At 37.9% G+C, this 23,023-nt stretch overlaps 2 protein-coding genes across 5 annotated transcripts in view; one reads left to right on the top strand and one right to left on the bottom strand.

The window, feature by feature from the left end:
* The window catches only part of CWC27 (CWC27 spliceosome associated cyclophilin), a 225,396-nt gene extending 214,094 nt beyond the window's left edge, over positions 1-11,302 (bottom strand). The window contains exons 1-2 of one of the 3 annotated variants that reach the window (XM_087443325.1): positions 10,889-11,302; positions 4,147-4,243 (exon numbers count right to left, since the gene is read on the bottom strand). In XM_087443325.1, the coding sequence (XP_087299451.1) occupies positions 4,147-4,243; positions 10,889-10,930 (139 nt within the window). In that variant the 5' untranslated portion in view covers positions 10,931-11,302. The remainder of the gene's footprint in view (positions 1-4,146; positions 4,244-10,888) is intronic. The other 2 variants (XM_087443327.1, XM_087443326.1) reach the window with 2 other exon arrangements.
* A 102-nt stretch (positions 11,303-11,404) lies between these two features.
* Positions 11,405-23,023, top strand: part of SREK1IP1 (SREK1 interacting protein 1) — a 48,205-nt gene continuing 36,586 nt past the window's right edge. Inside the window, exon 1 of one of the 2 annotated variants that reach the window (XM_087443328.1) lies at positions 11,405-11,563. In XM_087443328.1, coding sequence (XP_087299454.1) covers positions 11,551-11,563 — 13 coding nt within the window. In that variant the 5' untranslated portion in view covers positions 11,405-11,550. The remainder of the gene's footprint in view (positions 11,564-23,023) is intronic. The other variant, XM_004422869.3, reaches the window with a different exon arrangement.

Below are 23,023 nucleotides of genomic sequence, written 5' to 3'. Positions count from 1 at the left end.
GAGAAAAAACTGTTGTCCCAAGAGTCAAAACACGACTGTGTCTTATCTTGAGACACACAGATTAAAGAATTCTCTAGGAAGCAGGATCTATAAGACTAAGAGAGCTATTAAATGTGAGGGAAGGGAGACATGAAAGAGGTCTTTATTACTTGTGCTTTCAAACTGTAGAATTACCTATCATTTCTTTTTTATATTTCCTGTTAAGTCTTTTAGTGATGTTGACTTTTTACTTTAAGCTTTTCTTTTTTATTTTCCTAATTATATTCTTGTTGGGTGAATGAAACTATTATAATACTACAGAGAGTAGGAATTTTCTATAATTTCTCTACACTATAATTTTGTATTCTATCATGGATAGAATTTCAAATTTCCACAAAATTTCCATATCCACTATTTCTACTTCCTTGAAATTTATTAATTACTGTTGAACTATGCATTTATAGTTGTCTTTATAGCTTACAATGTGCTATCATAGATTTTGCTGCTTGCAATAATGTTCATCTTTCTTAAATTTTTGTGTATCATTCTCATAAATATTTTGAAGAGCTTTTATTATTTGGATATATGTGTTCATAACATCCTCCTGAATTTTCTCCACTATTGAAAAAAGAAATTTACATATATCTCAAATATGAAATGAAGTTCCTATTTGGCTGCTGTGGTTCTGGTATTTATCATTACAGTTTTTATTTCTGGCTGTACAATCTATGGGTATCATGACATATTTTTGACTAATTATATTTCTGCCCAAGAACATATAGGAATTTATATTTGCATTTTTAAATCATTTATATGGATTTCTTCTTCTAGAATCTTGTGATTTTTGTGTTTAATTTTGTAAATATTATCATTAATAACTTTTTACTTAAAACTCTTTTTGTGATCTGTCTGTCCCACTTATTTTAGCCTCCCTACTTTCTTTTAAGCAAATATTTTAGTTTTGTAAAGATACTTCTTTTAACCTCTTAATATATACTTATCACTTTATAAGTTTGTCACTTCTAAAGACTTATTAAACTATTGTTAAAGGAAGTGGGGGATAAAAGATGACTGATGAAGCATGGACACTGAAGAGACAAAGCTGAGGTAAAACAGCAATAAAGAGATTAATAATCACATAAACTATAAAAAAATCTAATTTTCTTATCTACTTCTCTTTCTGCTCCCCACTTCGTTTTGCAGACCTAAAATTTTACTCCTTCCTCATACTTCAGAGGAACTAATAAAATTATCAAAGCTAACAAGCTTCATTTTCCTTCTCTTATATATTTTTTAACCTACTTTTTGAACTTACAATTTTTTAAACTTTTCACTCATTTTCAACTGTTCACCTAACTATCCTGCAAAGACTTGAAAGCCAAGATTAAGTCTGTGTAATTGTAGATCTTTTTGGAAAAACTAAAAACTTCCCCCAGACACAGAGAGACAAATACTGTATGATCTCACTTATATGTATAATCTAAAGAAGTTGAACTCATAGAACCAGAGAGTGGAATGGTGGTTTGCAGGGGGTAGGCGGGGAATGGGGAGATGTTGGTCAAAAGGTGTAAATTTTCAATTGTAAGATGAATAAGTTCTGGGGATCCAACATATAGCATGGTGATTATAGTTGAGTTGATAATACTCTATTGTATACTTGAAATTTGCTGAGAGTAGATCTCAAGTCTTCTCAACACACATACACACAATAGGTAACTATGTAAAGTGATGGATATGTTACTTAACTTGATTGTGATAATCATTCACAATGTATATGTATATTAAATGACATTGTACACCTTTAAAAAAATCATGTTGTAGGGGCTGGCCCCATGGCCTAGTGGTTAAGTTCTGCATGCTCTGCTTCAGCAGCCTGGGTTCAGTTCCCAGGCACAGACCTACACCACTCAGTGGTGGCCATGTTGTGGCAGCAACTCACAGACAAAATAGAGGAAGACTGGCAACGGATGTTAGCTCAAGGCAAATCCTCCTCAGCAAAAAAAAAAAAAAAAAAAAAAAACCTCATGTTGTACAATTTAAATACATACAATTTTTATTTGTCAATCACACCTCAACAAAGGTGAAAAAAAAGACTAAGAACTTCTCTTTAACTGTGAACGTCATTTTAGTTGAAAACCATATCTGAGGCTGTGCTCGCACTGCCTTATTTTTATTCATTTGCTTTTTAATTCTGGAAACCATGCCTTTAAAAAAATAAATACTTGATATTAATGTTACAAAATCTAGAAATAACATGACTTGTTGAAAATCATAGAATCAGAGATAAAATGGGGTTCTCTGAATTATACTTTTAAAACCTTGACTTTATTCATTTAGGAGTATCTTTATTTAAATTAGTCTTCTCAGGCTTCTTGTTAGCCTTTGCAATAATACTACTCTCTATCACCTGTTCAATTAAGAGAATTGCTGTAGATATTTTTCTCATTATTTTCCTATTTTTTTCTTTCTCCTTGTATTCTTATAAATAGAGGAATAGTTTTTTGTTGTTGTAATTAAGTTTCATCATCATCTAACTTAAGAACCTTATTTCTTCTTCATTGTCATATTATATCCAGATGTTTTCTGTTTCTTCCATTCACCTGGTCATGGATTGTAATTTACCATTCATTCTTTCTAATGTTTTTGTACTTTTACTCATCTCTTGTAAAATGTGAGCTTTTGATTCTTCTAAACTTCTTTCCAGAAACAAGTCTGACTTTTCTGTGTCTACTGTGTTTCTCAGCTCTGTTGACAGTTATCTGAGGCTTCTCTGACTGAACTACCTGTCTGACTCAATTTCCTTCCTGCCTGTCTTAGCAATTATCATAATGGTCTCTGCAGATATCTTTTCTCTTTTTCTTTTTTGGCAAGTTTTTTCTTTTTTTGGTCGGGTATTTTTATTTTTTAAATTGTCCCCTGGTAATTATCTATTTGGAGAGCTCTCACTGTACCCTATACCGGTTATTTTGGATTCTCTTTCACATCCTGCTTTTGATTCGAAACGCTGTTTTCTGATACCTTGATTGACCTTTTCTGTCTCTAAACACCAGATATAATTGAAAGACAATGATTTGCCACCACTGGAGATATTCAAAACCATACGCAACATGTTCTAAAAGCCAGCAAGTTACAAAAATGTTTGGAATGTTTAGTTCTATAAAGGAATATTCTGAAGGGGAAACACTCAAGTGTTTGATTCAAGACGTATGATTTTGTAAAGTTTGTTAAAAAGAAAAACAATCACTTTATGACTCAAATCTAAAAAAATACTAGAGACATTGAAAATAACATCACTGAATGCTGGATGGAACCCTTTGTGGAGAAAGCTGAATTTTGGACAGACATTAAAAAGTGGGTAGACTTGAAGAGTTAAGAAGGGAAGAGAAAATATTCCAAAAAAGAGCCTGAGGATATGAGGAGATTGAGGATAAGAAGAAGTTATGAGGATATGTGTTCAAGTAGAAATGAGAAGGAAGTGCTTATGAGATAAAGATAACAGTCAACTGAAACCATGTGGTTATTTAGTGCAATGAAAAATAAGTCGGAAAGCTAGGGAGCCAAGCTGCCTGTGGATTCAACTACCAGATGAATAAAGAAGATAAAGATGAGGGAGAGGAAGACCAGCTAAAAAGCAGCTACAATCATGTAGGTGAAAATCAAGGAAGTCTGGGGAGGAAACTGGTAAATTTGGTTTTACATTGCTTTTTTACAGGATTCCTGTAGAAAAGTCCACTAGGCAATTGGATATGTAAATCAGAGCTAAGAAGAGAAGAAATGGCTGGAATTCTAAATTTGATAGTCATTTGGATGGAAGTAACAACTGAAGAGTAAAGACAATAGATAACTAGAGGCAATCTTAGGCAATACCCATATTTAGAGGATGAAAGAAAGAAATGGAAAATAGCCAAGGAGACCAAAAAGGACCAAAGTATTATTTGGTGAGATACATTTCTCTGTTAAAGATAAAGAGATTTATTTAGGGGAAAATTCTTATCTCCTCTGTCCATTTCCTGACACATACTTCAACACCACATCACTCATATCAACTCCTATCATTCATTACCACTCTTTAACACTCATCTTCAACCTTGTGGAAAAATACACTGCAGGCCATTTTTAAATTAACAAAATTTCTCCTACAGAATAAAACTCAAGAGTTATGATTACCTTCCAAACAAAGTTGAATGAAATTTCTGCAAGCTTTAGGAGCTTCTTTTGACCACAACTCTATATCAATATCTCCAGCTGTAGTTTTCAATAAAACCTGTAGAAAAAATATAGCATCATTATATTAAATTACCATTTTGCTTGATAAACAGTTGAATGGCTGCACAACTTGAAGCATTCGCTAATGAGTTTTCAATTTTAAAATAAAAATTAGAGGGGCCAGCTAGTGGTTAAATTCGGTGCCCTCTACTTGGTCAGCCCGGGTTCAGTTCCCAGGCGTGGACCTACATCACTCATTGGCAACCCACATACAAAATAGAGGAAGACTGGCATAGGTATTAGCTCAGGGCGAATCTTCCTCAAGCAAAAAGAGGAAGATTGGCATAGGTATTAGCTCAGGGCGAATCTTCCTCAAGCAAAAAGAGGAAGATTGGCAATGGATGTTAGCTCAGAGTGAATCTTCCTCTTTAATAATCTTCCTCCTTAATAAATAAGGAATCTTCCTTCCTTATTTATTAAATAAATAAATAAATAAAATAAAAATTGGAAACTTTGCTTGGCTTTTGTTGTTATAGTCAAAAAATTCAAATATTCAGTACAAGTCATATATTTATATCATTCAAATATCATTTTCAGAAATAATTTAGGATTTAAAAAATAGCATATACCTTTCTAATCACAAAAAAACTCATTCATTTAAAAATCAATAATTTAAACTTGTTTTAATTATGAAAGTTTCCCCTGGCGTTTCTTCCAAAAAATTGGTATAGCAAATTAAGAAATTAAAGAATGATAAGCCATGAAATTGTGACACTATAAAACAATTTTACAATTACCCTTTTACATATAAATCCTCTACTTTCTCATTCAAAATCATGCCATTCCTAATTTACAAAGGAACATCCTTAATCTAATTCTGGGTTGTATATTATAAAATGGTATGTCTTAAAATCACCATCTACAGTAAATGGAATTCTCTGATAGCCTCCTTTCTACCAGCTCATGAAGGCAGTTACTCCTTAGTGCAACCACCCATCTTAAAACAACCAGAACCCCTACTGAGCCCACAGGAGGAAACAGCTTACAGCTGTCTTATTAATAACCACAAACAACCAAAAAGAATGTTAGGCTCTAAATTTAAACACTGGCACACCTGGAGTCCAACTTCTCTAGTAACACTTTTTTCCCCTCAGTGTACCAAGTAGATCAGTGTCAATCAATGATCAATGGTCAATGATTTGTGACCATCACAATCATTTAGAATGCTCTTGCAAATGAAGAGTATGCAGTGTGACTATTTAAAAACATGAGACTGATTTTCATGAGAAGTCAGTATCATTGAAATAAGTCACACTTTTTATTTTCTAAAACTCCTTTACCTAATTTTTTGGAAGTGAAAAGAAGTTTAAAAATCATTCAGTTAAGCCCTCACCTTATATGGATGCCCCAGAGAAGTTGTAAATTGCCCAGAGTCAGAAAGCAAAGCAGGAATAGCATTTCTCTCTGCTCCCTCCTCATCCAGTGCACTTTTGCTACAATTGCCTTTCAACTTTTGTTTCAGAAGCCCAGATTATACTGCCATAATGTATATAACACATTAATGAATTTATTCTATCTTTTTAGTCTTTTACTGGCTACACAGTTCTCTTACCACTATTCTTCAATGACTAAGCATTGGTAGTTGTTACTGCCATTGAGTGGATTCCAATTCCTAGCGACCCTGTGGACAGCAAAGCAGAACCCTGCCCGGTCTTTTGCGCCACCCTCTCACCTTCCAGTGCTATCTCAGACAAAGCTCCACTGCTATTCATAGGGTTTTCATGGCCAATTTTTTGGAAGCAGGTGGCCAGATCCTTCTTCTTAGTCTGTCTAGTCTGGAAGCTCCACTGAAACCTGTCCACCATGGGCAACCCTGCTGGTATTTGAAATACTGGTGGCATAGCTTTCAGCATCACAGCAACATGCAGCCCCGACAGTATGACAACCAACAGACGGATGGTGTGGTTCCCAGACCAGGAATCGAAACTGGGCCTTGGCAGTGAGAGCTTTGAATTTTAACCACAAGACCACCAGGGCTGGCTAGTGGGGGAAGAAGAGGCGAAAATATTTATATTTGGGATGGAGGAGGTGAAAATATCTATATTGTGGTAGCTTTTAAAATGGTTTCCTTAACCATTAAAGAAATATAAAAGAACTAGAAATGCAAACGTGCATGATTTTCTCAATCCATTACGTTTCCTTTACAAAAAGAAGGGAACATTTGTTGAGTGCCTTCCATGTGTCAGCTTCTGTGCCAGACACTTTACATATCTTATCTCATTTAATCCTCACCTACAAAGTAGGTATCATTACTCCCATTCTACTTATAAAGAAACAGAGACTCTTATAGATAAAGTAACTTTATCTAAGGTCTCACAGCGAATGACTTAAGCCAAAGGCTGTCTGACTGCAAAGCCCATGTTTTTTCTATACCACCATACTGCCTTCACAAAGTTCTCCATAAATTCTGTACTATACTGGAAAAACAGTCCACCAAGCCCTGCCACATGTCTCAAAAGAAATCCCCAGGTTACCCTGGTCACAGCTGATTTGAATAGAGAACAGTGCCTAAGTCAAAGAAATCATATATTGGCTAGACATGAGCAAGGCATTCTAACTTGGCTTGGCATGAAACAATGCCCAAAAGAGATACTCCATATGGGATGGTGACAAATCAACCCAACTGCATTCTCGCTCTCCTGGGAAGTATACATCTGGGATGCAAACGGAGAGGCTAACTCCCTCTACCTCAGATTGTGTCTAGAACAGTGCTGTGTAACACCTTCTGATTTCCCATGAGACCTGATGTACATCCCAAGCTTACAAGTCCAGTATACCTAAAAGACAATGTCCTGTCCTACCTCATTATCCCCTTGTAAGTTTGAAATAAAGCACTACTGTTAAAGGGAACCTAGACACGTCTTCTCTTCCTTGCAACTCTAAAGCAGTGATCGCCAAACTTTTTGTAAGTGTGAATCCCTATTAACAAAGAAGAGAAGGGAGGTAAGGACTTAGAGCACACATTCCCAAAATATGCATATTTAAATACACGTGGTACTATATTACTTTAATATTATATTATAAAAGATCACACAAAATAAAAATTTTAAAGGATTACATAAAAACACTATTTTAAAATAATTCTATTTTCTTTACTAACAGTACAATGAACTTTTTTTATAACAGCTTTATTGAGATATAATTCACATACCAAACAATTTACCCTTTTAAAGTGGTTTTAATATAATCCAGAGAGTTATGTAACCACCACCACCATCTAATTCCAGAACATTTCATCATCCCAAAAAGAAACCCTGTACCTATTGGCAGCCACTCCCTATTTCCTCCTACTCTTATTCCCTGGCAACCACTAATCTACTTTCTGTCTCTATGGATTTGCCTATTGAACATTTCATAAAAATGAAATCATACAACGTGTAGCCTTTTGTGGCTGGCTTCTTTCACTTAGCATAATTTTGCTTTCAAATTGTAGCGGTCCATCTTCCTGTTCTATACACTTAGTTTCTAAACGTCTTGAAAATCACAATGGCTTTATATTCTTACTGATAAATATGTTAAAGCACAATATACATTTAAGACAATGTTCACCATTAACAATAATAGAAATCCATATTTCAAAAGATTTACATAATAATTTCTAATTTTTGACAGACTTATGCTGAGGCATTAGCTCTACCATTTTCTTATGGTTTGCTTTTATTTACGTTATTAATATTATCTTCAATACGAAACTTGTGAGGGCTGGTTTAGTTAATCTAGATACCAAGAAATGTAAATCCACTTAGCAAAGAATTAGGAAAAAATACTTCATGATACATAAAAAGTGATTGAACGAGTAACTGAATTTATATGTTCCTTTTTACGTATAAAATATTGCATTTAAACAAATAAAGGAGAAAATAAATACAAACAGAAGTAACTGAATTTATATGTTCCTTTTTACGTATAAAATATTGCACTTAAACAAATAAAGGAGAAAATAAATGCAAACAGAAGTAAGTAGATTTTCTGCCTGCACCCCATGGATGGTTTTGCAGCCCTCTTAAGTGTGCACTCACTCATTTAGAAACCACTGTCCTAAAGAACAATCTACTGCACATCAGCCCTCCCTCTTCAGATTCTGGAGTCAGGCTGCCCAAAATCAAATACTGACCCTTCCACTTACGAAGGTAAGATTAGCTTCGTTACCTTGGGTGTGATATCTAACATTTCTGTGACTCAACTTCCTTATCTAAAAACAGGCATAAGCATATCCTCATAGGTTTGTTGCAAGGCCAAAATGAGTTATTATATATATATAGACCACTTAGAACAGTACCTGACAAATAGGAAATGCTCAAAAAATGGTAGCTAGTATTGTTGTAATTATTATTCTCATACAATGTTTTTGGCCACAGCAAACTTATATCCAGTAAAAAGAATGCATACATGGTTGGGCCACCTTGTTTACCAGGGTTTCTTAATCTTTCCACCAAGAAGCTACTGAATTAAAAAAGAAGGCACACAGCTCCCTCCTTTCACCATCATTACTTTGTCAGGCGTCGGTGGCTCCTTTTCTTAGAGCTCCCAAATAAGACAATACTTTGATAATAAAATGCTTCTTAAGAATAAACACATGTTAATATATAATTTAGATTAAATGATCATAATATGTGGAGATTTCATCTCCAGTGGATAAGGAAATTTCTATCAAGTGGTATATTTCTGTGCCTCATCTTCAGAGGCCAGAGTTATAGCATTACAGCAAAGCACAGCACATTTATGGACAATTGCCAGGGGTCACTGGTATAATACGTCAATTACTTCCCAAGTTGACACTATACTCTTTGAAGGGAGGAATTTTGTCCCATTTATTCTGAATATCTCTGTATCCTTTCAGTACCTAATGTAGCATTAGACACCACAGGCACTAAACTAACATTCATTGAGCAAGCTTATTATATCTGCATTAAATTCATTCCAGGCCAAAATTCTTGCCATACTCTCTATAGTACAGAACTTTGAAGCTTCAATGTCTTCAATCACCCCTCAGCTGGAAAAAAGTCCCAAACTGTGCTTGAAGGAAAATTTGGCCTATGTTCTCCTTCAGCCCAATTCTGTTTAGAAGAAAGACTGTATTTATCACAGTTTGCATACACTTATTTGCATGATTATTCGGTCAATGTATACTTCACTCAACTGACTCCATGATAATAGAGACAATGCTGGTTTTTCTTTCCATTGTATCCCTAAAACCTAGCATAGATCCGCATGAGCTAGGCGCTCAATAAATACTTGTTGAACGAAAGATCTCCTGTTCAGGCATGTATCTTTGTTAAAGCTTTTTATCTTTATGACCACCTCAAATCTTCCTCCAGAGTAAAGCAACTAAGTCTGCCCTTGACCAGCAGCAGTATAACCCCAAACTCACTGATGTTTAATATTTCTCAGAAGTTAAGAGAAACATAGTATTAATTCATCCATTCATCCAGTACATATCTGAACTCCTTCTACTATGTATCAAGCACCCTTCTAGATGCTGGTCTCTGCCCTCACAGTACTTGCATTTTATGGGGGCAGGTGGAGGAGACAATAAACAATAAATAATAAGTACTGCAGAAAAAAACTAAAAGGGTTTAGGGAGCCAGGGAATGCTGGGATGCAGGAGATGAATGAGGTTTGCTATTTCATAGAAAGTAGATAGAAAAGGCCAGGGCCAGTCCCATGGCTTAGCTGTTAAGTGCGTGAGCTCTGCTGCTGGCAGCCGGGGTTTGGATCCCGGGCGCGTGCCGCTTGTCAGGCCATGCTGCGAAGGCATCCCACATAAAGTGGAGGAAGATGGGCACGGATGTTAGCCCAGGGCCAGTCTTCCTCAGCAAAAAGCGGAGGATTGGCATGGATGTTAGCTCAGGGCTGATCTTCCTCACAAAAAAAAAAAAAAAGGAATTCAGGTGATATTCCTTCCACTACTTAGTTCTCTGCCTCATACTGCATATAAAACACCTGGGATGGGAATTGACATAGCTTGACTGTCAAATCAATCAGGAAATCATTCTACTATTCTAATGTGGGAACATTTCCCATTCCCCATTTTCTCTAACAATCATCTCATGTTTTAAGACCAGCTCAAAAGATACCTCCTCCATGAAGTTTTCCCTACTTTCCCAGCTGCTCACTTCTCCGTAATAGCACAGCAATGTGCTCCTCTCTCCATAAGCACACCTACCAGACACATCCTAAGGCTTTTCTTTACCTGCCTGCCTCCCAACTAAACCATAAGCTCTTCTAGGGCAACAACTAGACCATATCCATCTATATTTGTATCCCCAGAACCTAATAAGTGCCCGGTGCCTAGCTGGCGTTCAATAAACGGAGAAAGAGCCATCTCTAAGTTATGCGAAAAATGTCAAATTTTAATTTGTACTTAGGTTTTTACCTAAGACTCTAGAAAACGCCTGCATGAGTTAGGTTAAAGCAAGAAATAGGGCCAGAAGGCTGGTAGATGGAGAAATCAATCTTCCCTTGAGGACTTTTTCAAGTATATGCTGAGAAGTGCCAATAGATGGTTTCCAGGCAATCCTGTTCAGAAGCAGGGGTAAAAACAAGACTTCTTGTGATCTCTCACAACCCTAAGATCCCAGGACTCCCTTCGTCAGTGAGGTATCACTTTGGGGAGCCCAGGTATCCCAGACGAGGCTCTCACCTTCCCGTTGGTGGGAGGCTCCTGGATGTAGATGTTGCTCATGCTGGTCAGTCCTCAAGACTCTGCTCTCAATTGGGGATGAGAGCGGACGGCCGATCACTAAAGCTGTCCACCTATTAGTACAGGCTTCCTTAAGTCGGGTGGTCGCGGAAAGCTCCAGTCTGTCAATATCCCGCAAGACAGCGACGCCAAACGCTTTTTCCCTAAGCTAGCTCCTCACGGGCGCCGCCATGTTGCTCCCGGACCCGAGCACCGCTAACCCTGAGAAGGGGGATTCTGATAGCCTCCAAGAAAGGAGAAAAGATTATTAAGCCGCTGTAGATTAATTTAATTTCTATTACAATTTTAAAAAGAACGATCCGTTAAGTCTTGGTGTTGTTTACTTCACTACATGCGTGTGCAGGTCTCATTCACCTCCCGAAGCTGGCAGTAATGGTTCGGACCGTGAGTGATCTGCAATATGCGTCCCCCGGAAGCTGCATCAGTGGTTACTTGGTTCCGCTATCGCCAGAGAATTATAGGGGCCCCCCCGAACTGTCATCTAGGAGCCGCGGCGCGGGTGGGAGGAAGAGGCCGCCCTAGCTGTGCGTTGTCGTCGCGGCCGGCGGGAAGCGAGCGCGCTCTCGAAATCCTAGGGCTCCTGCGACCCCTTTTACAGCGCCATGGCAGTCCCAGGTGACGACCAACGGCAGGCCCCGGGGTCTGGGCGAGGAAGGGAGAGGGCAGGGTAGGATGGGGCGCGCTGGAACAGGGAGTGGCGCCCATGGGGATTTAAGCGGAGGCGTTAAAATTAACAGGTTCGTGTGGTTTACATGAAAAAGTTTACACTCCAGAAATAAACTCGGAAGGAAAGAAAGAAACGATCTCCCCTGCGCCAGCCAAGCTCCAGTTGCACTGGATGGCTTACGGGGCCGGTGCGTCGTGGCGGAGGGAGGGTGGCATGGGGAGGAGAGGGGGACGGTAACCGTAGGCCCAGGGGCCGGTGGCTGAGAAAGACCGGCCCCAGCGGCCAGAGGCATTGTGTGTAGTGCAAGTCGCAGGGACGAGATGGGCGCCTGGGGTTCTTCTCTCTCTTCTTGTTGCATTCAGTTGCTGTGTGGCCGTGGGCCGGTCGCTTTGCCCTCCTTGGCCTCAGTGTCTGCATCTGTAAACGGAGATTTGTTGATTTATGTCTCTGGTTCCTTCCAGCTCTCAGATTCTGGGTCCAGTCGGTACTGACCTAAAAACAGTGAACCCTGCGAAATAAGTGCCTGAGAGATTTCCCGTCCACAGCAACCGGCTTACTGGGAAGTTCTAGTAGGGGAGGGCATCTCCTTAAGCCAGCTTTGCCGCGATGTGTTCTGCAGAACACTGGTTGCAGGAGATAGTTTGAGAAATATACACCCCCCTCATTTACTGCCCCCCCCCCACACACACACAACTTGGAGATTCGCAATGCACTTTGGTATAGAAAAGACTGAGAAGTGCTATGGTTAGAAGCCCTAATCTTGTTTTAACCTGCCCTTCCCGGTATTATTTGAGCATGTTTGTTCTGTGGCAGCCTTTTCTGAACCGTATTTTACAGGTAGCTGTTATGGGAGGGTTGTGCTTTTCTACCAACTGCAGTTTGGGGAGGAGCACGGGGGTGGGGGGGAATTGTGAGAGAGGAAAGACACACTCATTCATACACATAACAATCTGTGTTAAGTGCCTACTGTGTGCTAGGCATTGGGAATACAGTGGTGAGCAAGACACTTGCTCTTCACAGAGAATTTACAATTTAGCTGTAAGGAGAAAGTACTAGAAAGTCAGACAAATGTATGGTAGGGAAAATACAAAGCTTTCGGGAGCACATAGTAAGAGCATCTAACAGGAGACAGGGAGTGCACAGAAGGACTTTCCAAAGGATGTGGCATTTAGGATGAGACTTGAAGAATTGCAGGAGGGGTGGAGTGGTGGGAGGGGAAGTTGCAGCCAGAGGGACTAGATACATAAAGGAAGAGGAAATGTGTGAGAAGAGGAAATGAAGATGTTCCTATGCATGGAACTCAGAGTACAAATGGGAGAGAAGTGAGACATTAACTAGAGAGATGATAACAGTAGCTAATATTTACTAAACATTTACTGTGTCAGATCTGTCAGATACTGTGTCATGCATTGTATTTCATCTAGTTTAATATGCACACCCACACTGTGAGATAGATATTAATATTTCCATCTTACAGTGAGGATACTGAGCCTCAGAGAAATCAAGTAACTTGCCTATTGATACAGCTAGTAAGTAACAGATTAGTCTGGCTCCTCTAGACCCCACGTGCTTATCCATTTTCCCCTGTTATAGTGTCATTTACAAGGTAGTTTCCAGCTCTTAATGGACCTTGTAAGCCATAACAAAGAGCTTGGTCATTTTCCTAAGGACCAGGGGAAGTCATTTAAGGTTTTTAAACAGATTCACATTTTGGAAAGATCATTCTGGCTGCACAGTAGATTGGAGGGGAGCTAGTTTGGATGCACAGTCACCAGTTAGGAGTAATTCTGGTAAGTTACAATGATACCTCAGGTACAGTCTTTGGAAGAAAGAGAGAAGCAGATAGATTGGAGATATATTTTTGGTGGTAGAATCACTGGGAATCAGTGGTTGAGTCAATGTAGGTGAGTACTAGAGGAATGAGGTATTACCTGGGTTTCATTGTTAGGCAATTAGGTGGGGCTATTTACTAATATAGGCAACACCTGAGAAAGAGCAGATTTAGGGATGATGATGATTTCAGTTTGTGCCTTGTGTTGAGGTATAGTCAGACATACGAATGGAAATATCTAATAGACAATAAGGGATAAAATTTGTAGCTTAGGAAAGAAGCCCGAGTCAAAGAACAATTTGGTGTCATCCACACATATAATAGGAGTTAAGTCCATGGGAGTGGATGCCTTTGCTCAGGTAAAGTGTGTAAAGGGTGAAGGGAAGGTCTGTGGCTGAAGCCTGGAGAATATCAACATGGAAACGGCCAGCAGGGAAAGGCCAGTCTGCACAGTAGATTGCCAGATCAGCCCTGGTGATCTTTGCCTCACACAGCTGCGTCCGAAGTTGACCTGCTGTCACTGTTGGTTTCATGACTTGAGCATTTTGAGCACCTACATGGTATAGGCACTTTCGGGGACACAATGTCACGGTCTGTGCCCTCATAAAACTTGTCTACTAATGAAAATGTGCTGCTTAAGAAAAAGGACAAAAGTGATTTTTTTTAAGTCCTTATTGAAATTCCCTTAAGCTTAGACCAGTGTTATAGTTAACTTTCTTTCCATTCAAAATAATGCTTCAAAGTATAATAATATTAAATTGTGCCATTAAGCTAGATGGCAAGACATAGATAAACTGTTTAAACCCAGCAAAAATTGAGATAGTAGGTATGACAGCACTGTAAAATTACAATGCGAGTGCCATTAGAAAATATAGATACGGAAAATGTCAAGACAATTTCTTGAATGATCGATCCAGACAGTGTATTAAAGGAAAATGGGGCTCCATCAGAAACATTTTGAGATAATCATCAAAAAGGACAAGTATTATGTTATGCTCTTTTATTTTTAGGTATAATGCTCATATGGATTCATCATGGCATTTCGTAGGTGGTCCTGCTGGTGATTATTAAAAGGAACAACTGTAAAGTAATGAGGCTGCTTTCCACAAATGGGAATCAGCCTTGTCTGTTTTATGGTCACCTACTTCAGCTGTTTTTGCACAGAATTGTGTGTCAGCTTGCACCATTATGTAGGTAACACAACGAAATGTGTGTTCTCTTAGAGAAATCAGAGACTCTTAGTGTTATTAAAGAAATGACGTCTAAACACAGATTTCAGCGAACTTTAGTTTCCTTTAAATACTGCTTTTCCCATTCACAACTGTTGAAATTAGTTCTGACATTCATGTTAATGATTCACCATTCCCCATCAAGAGTTGACCTGGCACAGGTGGCAATGGATGTTACTGATGGCGCAAAAACTGTTTTTCTCTCCTTCAGTGAAATCTATATAGCCAAGAAAGGGAATTTTCTACAGCCAAATTAACATTGCATCTGACATATCAAAGTGAGTCATATTCTTAAAACACATTACTACAGCATCTTAGTAATCGAAGAATTCTAAATTACACTACATCCATTTTACTCCTAAACTATACTATACATAATTTCTTTTCTCTCTAGTCTATGCTGTACGTTGCTGCTGAAATAATTTTCCTAAATCATGTTTCTGATTCCTGAGAGGCAGGAACTTAGTTCTTGACCCATATCTGTGAATTTTGTATTTCTCTTCAACCGGCATAACCTTTCTGAGACTCAGTTTCCTTGTCTCTGTAGTGAAGGAGTTGATGACTTAGCTTTCTTTCACTTCTAACCTTCACTTCTAAGCTCCACATCTCTGCAAGAATGAAGTGCACCCTCCTAGGCATGGCCTCATCGCTCTTGCTACCCTTTCCTCCTGCCACTTTTCTCGTGCATTCTACAATCTTTTGAATTGGCCAGCTATGCCCAGAACCTGTCCTGTGCTTTTCTACCTACGCTCTTTTGTTATCACTGTCCCTCCTCTACTGTTCGTATCCGACTGTGGGAAGCTTTCCTGATCTCTTAGCTGAAAGTCTTGCCTGCCAGTTCTTCCTGCTTATTAACAGGGCCATGTGTCTTTTATACAGGCACATTCGAGCATGTTTCACAGCTGTGGGTGCATATACTAGATAACCTAGTATATTGTAGTTTCCTTTAGTGTAGGAACTTTAATTTATTCATCTTTATGGCTTCTCTAACATCCATTTCAGAGTTATGCCCATAATCAGTAAGTAATATTAAGAAGCTTGATCGCTAGAATAGCTGCTGAGCAGAATCTGGTACTAAAGTAAACAGACTAAACTAGATAGCCATCTTGATTCTGTTTATTAGATAATAAAATTAAACTTATCCATGTCTCTTCTTATTTTAAACTGGTGACACCTATAGTTTTTTTCTTCACAAGTTATTTGTATTTAGTGAGGCAAGTGGACGAAAGCATTTTATACATTTACTAAAATGTTAACTCTTTTATGTCAGTAGTTTAAGATAAACAACTCTTTGATTCATTTTTATCTCACCTTTTGAGGGTCGAATGATTATGAAGGCATTTTTAACTGAAGGTGAGGACAGCTTCTCTTTCAAAACATTTGCATCAAGGAACTCAGTTAACCTGTTTTTGTAATTCCCAAAGAATTATTAATTTCTGCTGTTCTTTTTACTTTGCCTTCAGTACAATATTTGGGGATCCCAAAAAAAGGATTATATCTATCAATTCTTAATATAAAGCAGTAGAAAAGTTTAACTACTTGGAGTTTTACTTTGCATTCAACTTTAGCAGAACACATACATGTTATATAGATATTAGCACCTATGTGGTGTAAAATCTGGCCACAGTTTGAATTTTAAAAGCAGAAAAAAATTGAAGTTATCTTTAAAGATCCCCAAGTTATCATAACTAGAACTATAATGGAGTAACCAAATGTAAAACTTAGTGTTACAAAACAGAAAAGGAATCTAATCTAATTGAATCAAATCAAATTAAAAATGAAAAGAATGGACAGAGGTGATTGCAATTAGCAATTTTACTAGTAATTAGCAAATTACTTAATACAAAGAAAACTTCGTTACTTAAGCTGTTTGCTTTTAAATTTAAATGATTGTGGAAAATATTTTAATATAAAGAAAACTTGAACACCCTTCCTCAAAAATCTAAAATAGACAATAAGAGAGAAATATTAAGATCCAAGCATCACTGTTACAGTTCCCAGTGACTAAATTGTTGACTTTGGAAACAAAGGTGATGTGAAACTTCAAGAAAATAAATTTAGGTCAGTATGATGGCTTGCCACACCTCTGAGGGCCTCTGAACAACCTGAGGCAACTGTCAGGGACACTCCATCCCTTTCTCTTACATTTTCTGATTCTTTTTATCTTGGTTCCTGCTTTGTGGTCTTCTCTAACCTCTTTTCTCTTCCTTCTTTGCCTGACTGTTGCTTTTTTTCCTTTTATGCTAATTACTTTACTAAGATATAATCTACATATATTAAAATGCACAAATCACAAAGGTACAGCTTGAATAATTTTATATCTCCACCTATCACTGGGATCAAGATTTTGAATATTTCCATCACTCCAGAAATTTCCCTCGTGCCTCTGTCATTTCCCCCTTTCCTTGTCCAACAACCATTATTTTGATTTCTATTATCCTTCTTTTATTCCTTTTCTTCTAGTGCCCGTCATGCCTTATGTGGGCCAGTGATACTGCAGACACTATCTAGTTTCACAGGTGGCAGCTGGGAGCTATAGAAGTTACTGATCCCAGCTGCTGAAGTACTGTTTTTTGTTTATTGTGGTAACATTGGTTTATAGCATTGTATAAATTTCAGGTGTACATCATTATACTTCTGCATGGATTATGTCATGTTCTCATGTTCCCCACCCAAATACTAATTACAGTCCATCACCACACACAAGTGCCTAATTATCCCTTTTGCCTCCTCCCTCCTCCCTTCCCCTCTGGTGACCACCAATCCAATCTCTGTCTCTGTGTGTTTGTTTATTGTTGTTATTATCTACTACTTAATGAGTGAGATCATACGGTATTTGACCTTCTCCCTCTGACTTATTTCACTTTGCGTAATACCATCAATGTCCATCCATGTGGTCACAAATGGCTGAATTTCATCGTTTCTTATGGCTGAGTAGTATTTCATTGTGTATATACACCACATCTTCTTTATCCATTCCTTCCTTGATGGACACTTAGGTTGCTTCCAAGTCTTGGCTGTTGTGAATAACGCTGCAGTGAACAGAGGGGTGCATGTGTCTTTATGCATTGGTGTTGTGACATTCTTTAGATAAATACCCAGCAGTGGAATAGCAGGATCGTATGGTAGTTCTATCCTTAATTTTTTGAGGAATCACCATACTGTTTTCCGTAATGGCTGCACCAGTTTGCACTCCCACCAGCAGTGTATGAGAGTTCCCTTCTCTCCACATCCTCCAACACTTGTTCTTTCCTGTCTTGTTAATTACAGCCATTCTGACAGGTGCAAGGTGATATCTCATTGTAGTTTCAACATCATTCCCTGATAGTTAATGATGTTGAACATCTTTTCATGTGCCTGTTGGCCATATCTTCTATGGAGAAACGTCTGTTCAGGTCTTTTGCCCATTTTTTAATTGGGTTGGTAGTTTTTTTGTTGTTGAGATGCATGAGTTCTTTATATATTTTGGAGATTAAGCCCTTATCAGATGTATGGTTTGCAAATATCTTCTCCCAATTGTTAGGTTGTCTTTTCATTTTGTTGATGGTTTCCTTTGCTGTGCAGAAGCTTTTTAGTTTGATGTAATCCCATTTGTTTATTTTTTCTATTGTTTCTCTTGCCCGGTCAGACATGGTGCTTGAAAATATGTTGCTAAGACCGATGTCGAAGAGCGTACTGCCTATGTTTTCTTCTAGAAGTTTCATAGTTTCAGGTCTTACATTCAAGTCTTTAATCCATTTAGAGTTACTTTTGTGTATGGTGTAAGGTAAGGGTCTACTTTCATTTTTTTGCATGTGGCTATCCAGTTTTCCCAACACCATTTGTTGAAGAGACTTTCTTTTCTCCATTGTATGTTCTGGGCTCCTTTGTCAAAGATTAGCTGTCCATAGATGTGTGGGTTTATTTCTGGGCTTTCGATTCTATTCCATTGATCTGTGTGTCTGTTTTTGCGTCAGTACCACGCTGTTTTGGTTACTATTAGCTCTGTAGTATATTTTGAAATCAGGGAGTGTGATACCTCCAGGTTTGTTCTTTTTTCTCAGGATTCCTTTAGCTATTCGGGGTCTTTTGTTGTTCCATATAAATTTTAGGATTCTTTGTTCTATTTCTGTGAAAAATGTTGTTGGAACTTTGATAATGATTGCATTGAATCTATAGATGGCTTTAGGAAGTATGGACATCTTAACTATGTTAATTCTTCCATTCCAAGAGCACGGAATATCTTTCCATTTCTTTGTGTCTTCTACAATTGCTTTCAGCAATGTTTTATAGTTTTCGGTGTACAGATCTTTCACCTCTTTGGTTAAGTTTATTCCTAGGTATTTTATTCTTTTTGTTGCAATTGTAAATGGGATTGTATTCTTAATTTCTCTTTCTGCTACTTTGTTGTTAGTCTATAGAAATGCAACTGATTTTCGTATATTGATTTTGTATCCTGCAACTGTACTGTATTCGTTTATTACTTCTAAATGTTTTTTGGTGGATTCTGTAGGGTTTTCTATATATAAAATCATGTCATCTGCAAATAGTGACAGTTTCACTTCTTCCTTTCCAATTTGGATCCCTTTTATTTCTTTTTCTTGCCTGATTGTTCTGGCTAGGACTTCCAATACTATGTTAAAATAGGAGTGGTGAGAGTGGACATCCTTGTCTGGTTCCTGTTCTTAGAGGGATAGCTTTCAGTTTTTCAGCATTGAGGATGATATTAGCTGTGGGGTTGTCATATATGGCCTTTATTATGTTGAGGTACTTTCCTTCTATACCCATTTTATTCAGAGTTTTTTCATAAATGGGTGCTGTATCTTGTCAAATGCTTTCTCTGCATCTATTGAGATGATCATGTGATTCTTATTCTTCATTTTATTAATGTGGTGTATCATGTTGATTGATTTGCGAATGTTAAACCATCCCTGCATACCTGGAATAAATCCCACCTGATCATGGTGTATAATCTTTTTAATGTATTGTTGTATGCAATTTGCTAGTATTTTGTTGAGGATTTGTGCATCGATGTTCATCAGTGATATTGGCCTGTAATTTTCTTTTTTTGTGTTGTCTTTGTCTGGTGTTGGTATCAGGGTAATGTTGGCTTCGTAGAATGAGTTAGGGAGCTTCCCCGCTTCCTCAATTTTTTGGAAGAGTTTGAGAAGGATAGATATTAAGTCTTTGAATGTTTGGTAGAATTCACCAGGGAAGCTGTCTGGCCCTGGACTTTTATTTTGGGAGAGGTTTTTGATTACAGTTTCGATCTCCTTACTGGTGATTGGTCTATTCAAATTCTCTATTTCTTCTTGATCCAGTTTTGGAAGGTTGTATGATTCTAAGAATTTATCCATTTCTTCCAGATTGTCCAGTTGGTTGCCATATAGCTGTTCATAGTATTCTCTTATAATCTTTCGTATTTCTGAGGTGTCTCCTCTTTCATTTCTGATTTTACTTATTTCAGCCTTCTCTCTTTTTTTCTTGGTGAGTCTAGCTAAAGGTTTGTCAATTTTGTTTATCTTTTCAAAGAACCAACTGTTGCTTTTATTAATTTTTTCTATTGTTTTCTTAGTCTCTATTTCATTTATTTCTGCTCTGATTTTTATTATTTCCCTTCTTCTACTGATTTTTTTGGCTTTGTTCTTCTTTTTCCAGTTCCTTTAGGTGCATTGTTAGATTGTTTATTTTTGAGATTTTTCTTGTTTGTTGAGATGGGCCTGCATTGCTATAAACTTCCCTCTTCGAACCGCTTTTGCTGTATCCCACAAATTCTGGCATGTCGTATTTTCATTTTTATTTGTCTCCAAGTATTTTTTGATTTCTCCTTTGATTTCTTCATTGACCCAATCGTTGCTCAGTAGCATTTTGTTTAACCTCCATGTATTTGTGGCTTTTCTGATTTTCTTCCCATAGTTGATTTCTAGTTACATACCGTTATGGTCAGAAAAGATGCTTGGTATTATTTCATTCTTCTTAAATTTATGGAGACTTGTTTTGTGGCCTAATTTGTGACCAATCCTGGAGAATGTTCCATGTGCATTTGAAAAGAATGTGTATTCTTCGGTTTTTGGATGGAATGTTCTGTATATATCTGCTATGTCCATCTGTTCTAGTCTGTCATTTAAGGCCAGTGTTTCCTTACTGATCTTCTGTTTGGATGATCTATCTGTTGGTGTAAGTGGAGTGTTCAAGTCCCCTACTATTATTGTGTTACTGTCTGTTTCTCTTTTTATGTCTATTAATAATTGCTTTATATATTTAGGTGCTCCTGCGTTGGGTGCATAGATATTTACAAGTGTTATATCCTCTTGTTGGATTGTTCCCTTGCTCATTATTTAGTGCCCTTCTTTGTCTCTTGTTTCAGTTTTGTTTTGAAATCTATTTTGTCTGATACAAGTATTGCTACCCCAACTTTCTTTTCATTGCCATTCGCATCTAGTGTCTTTTTCCATCCCTTCACTTTCAGTTTGCGAGTGTCTTTAGGTTTGAAGTGTGTCTCTTGTATGCAGCATATATATGGGTCTTGTCGTTTTATCCAATCAGCCACTCAGTGCCTTTTAATTGGAGCATTTAGTCCATTGACCTTTAAAGTAGCTATTAATAAATATGTACTTACTGCCATTTTTTAACTTTTTTTCCTTGGTGTTTTAGTAGTTCTTCTCTGTTCCTTTCTTCTCTTTCTTCCCTTGTGGTTTGATGGCTTTCTTTAGTATTATGTTTGGGTTCCTTTCTCTTAGTTTTTTGTGTATTTATTATGGGTTTCTGGTTTTTGATTACCATGGGGTCCATATGCAGTAACCTATGTATATAGGAATCTATATTAAGTTGATGGTCTCTTTAGTTTGACCTCTCTCTGAAAGCTTTACTCTTAACTCCCCTCCTCCCACATTTTATGTTTTTGATATCATATCTAACCTCTTTTTTGTGCATTTGTATCCATTACCCTCTTATCATGGAAATAGATAATTTTTCCTATTTGTGGTCTTCTCTTTTCCTCTTAAATACATCCATTTAGCATTTCTTGTAGTACTGGTTTCTTGGTGACAAACTCCTTTCATTTTTGCTTGTCTGGGAAACTTTTTATCTCTCTTTCCATTTTGAATGATAACCTTGCTGGGTAGAGTATTCTTGGCTGTAGGTTTTTTCCTTTTAGCACTTTAAATATATCGTGCACTTTCTTCTAGCCTGTATGGTTTCTGCTGAGAAGTTAGCTGATAGCCTATGGGAGTTTCCTTTGTATGTAACTTGTCTTTCTCTTGCAGCTTTTAAGATACTCTCTTTATCTTTAATTCTGGACATTTTAATTATGATGTGTCTTGGTGTGGGCTTCTTTGGGTTTATCTTGTTTGGTGCTCTCTGTGCTTCCTGTACCTGTATGTCTGTTTTCTTCCTTAGGTTAGGGAAGTTTTCAACTATTATTTCTTCAAATAGATTCTCTGCCCCTTTGTCTCTCTCTTCTCTTTCTGGGACACCTATAACACAGATGTTAGTGCACTTGATGTTGTCCTAGAGGTCCCTTAGACTGTCCTCACTCTTTTTAATTCTTTTCTCTTTTACCTGTTCAGCTTGGGTAATTTCTTCTAGTCTTTTGTCCAGCTCACAGATCCGTTCTTCTGTATCCTTTACTCTGCTTTTGTGTCCCTGTAGTGAATTTTTCATTTCCAGTATTGAATTCTTCATTTCTGATTGGTTCTTTTATATATCTTCCATTGCTTTGTTGACGTTCTCACTGAGTTCATCCATTCTTCTCCCAAGATCAGTGAGCATCCTTAACACACTTTGTTTGAACTCTTTGTCGAGTAGGTTGCTCATTTCTGTTTCGTTTAGTTCCTTTTCTGGGGTTTTGTCGTGTACCCTTACTTGGAACATATTCCTTTGCCTCCTCATTTTGCCTCTTTCCCTGTGCTTGTGTCTACATATTAGGTAGGTCAGCTATGTCTCCTGCTCTTGGAGAGGTGACCTTATATAAGTGATGCCTTATGAGGCCCCGCAGTGTGCTTCCCTCAGTTCTGAATGTTTCACGAGTGACCCCTATGTGGGCTACGTGTGTCCTTCTGTTGTGGCGTGGTTGCTCTTCCTGTAGGCGCCCAGGGAGGCCGAGTTATGCCCCTGGCCAGCTGTTGTAATGCTCAGCTGCTTGTAAAGAGCCTCTCAGTCTCTTTATCAGGTGTGAGGAGCCCCATCACAGTTGGCTGCAAGTTCTGATAGCACATTTGTGTTGCAGTATTTCTATTAAGTGAGTAGGCCCCCAGTGTGGCAGGTTGTTAAGCTCAGGGGCTTACAATTGCTATAAGCCTCCAGGCTTGAAGTGTCTTGTCAGCTCTCTGAGGATTGCAGCTGGGTGGGCCTGGCCTCTGGCACGGGAG

Source organism: Ceratotherium simum, chromosome 18 (genome assembly GCF_057802395.1).
Source record: "Ceratotherium simum simum isolate JZ-2026a chromosome 18, ASM5780239v1, whole genome shotgun sequence".
Taxonomy (NCBI): domain Eukaryota; kingdom Metazoa; phylum Chordata; class Mammalia; order Perissodactyla; family Rhinocerotidae; genus Ceratotherium; species Ceratotherium simum.
This window is presented reverse-complemented; position numbering and strand designations above follow the sequence as displayed.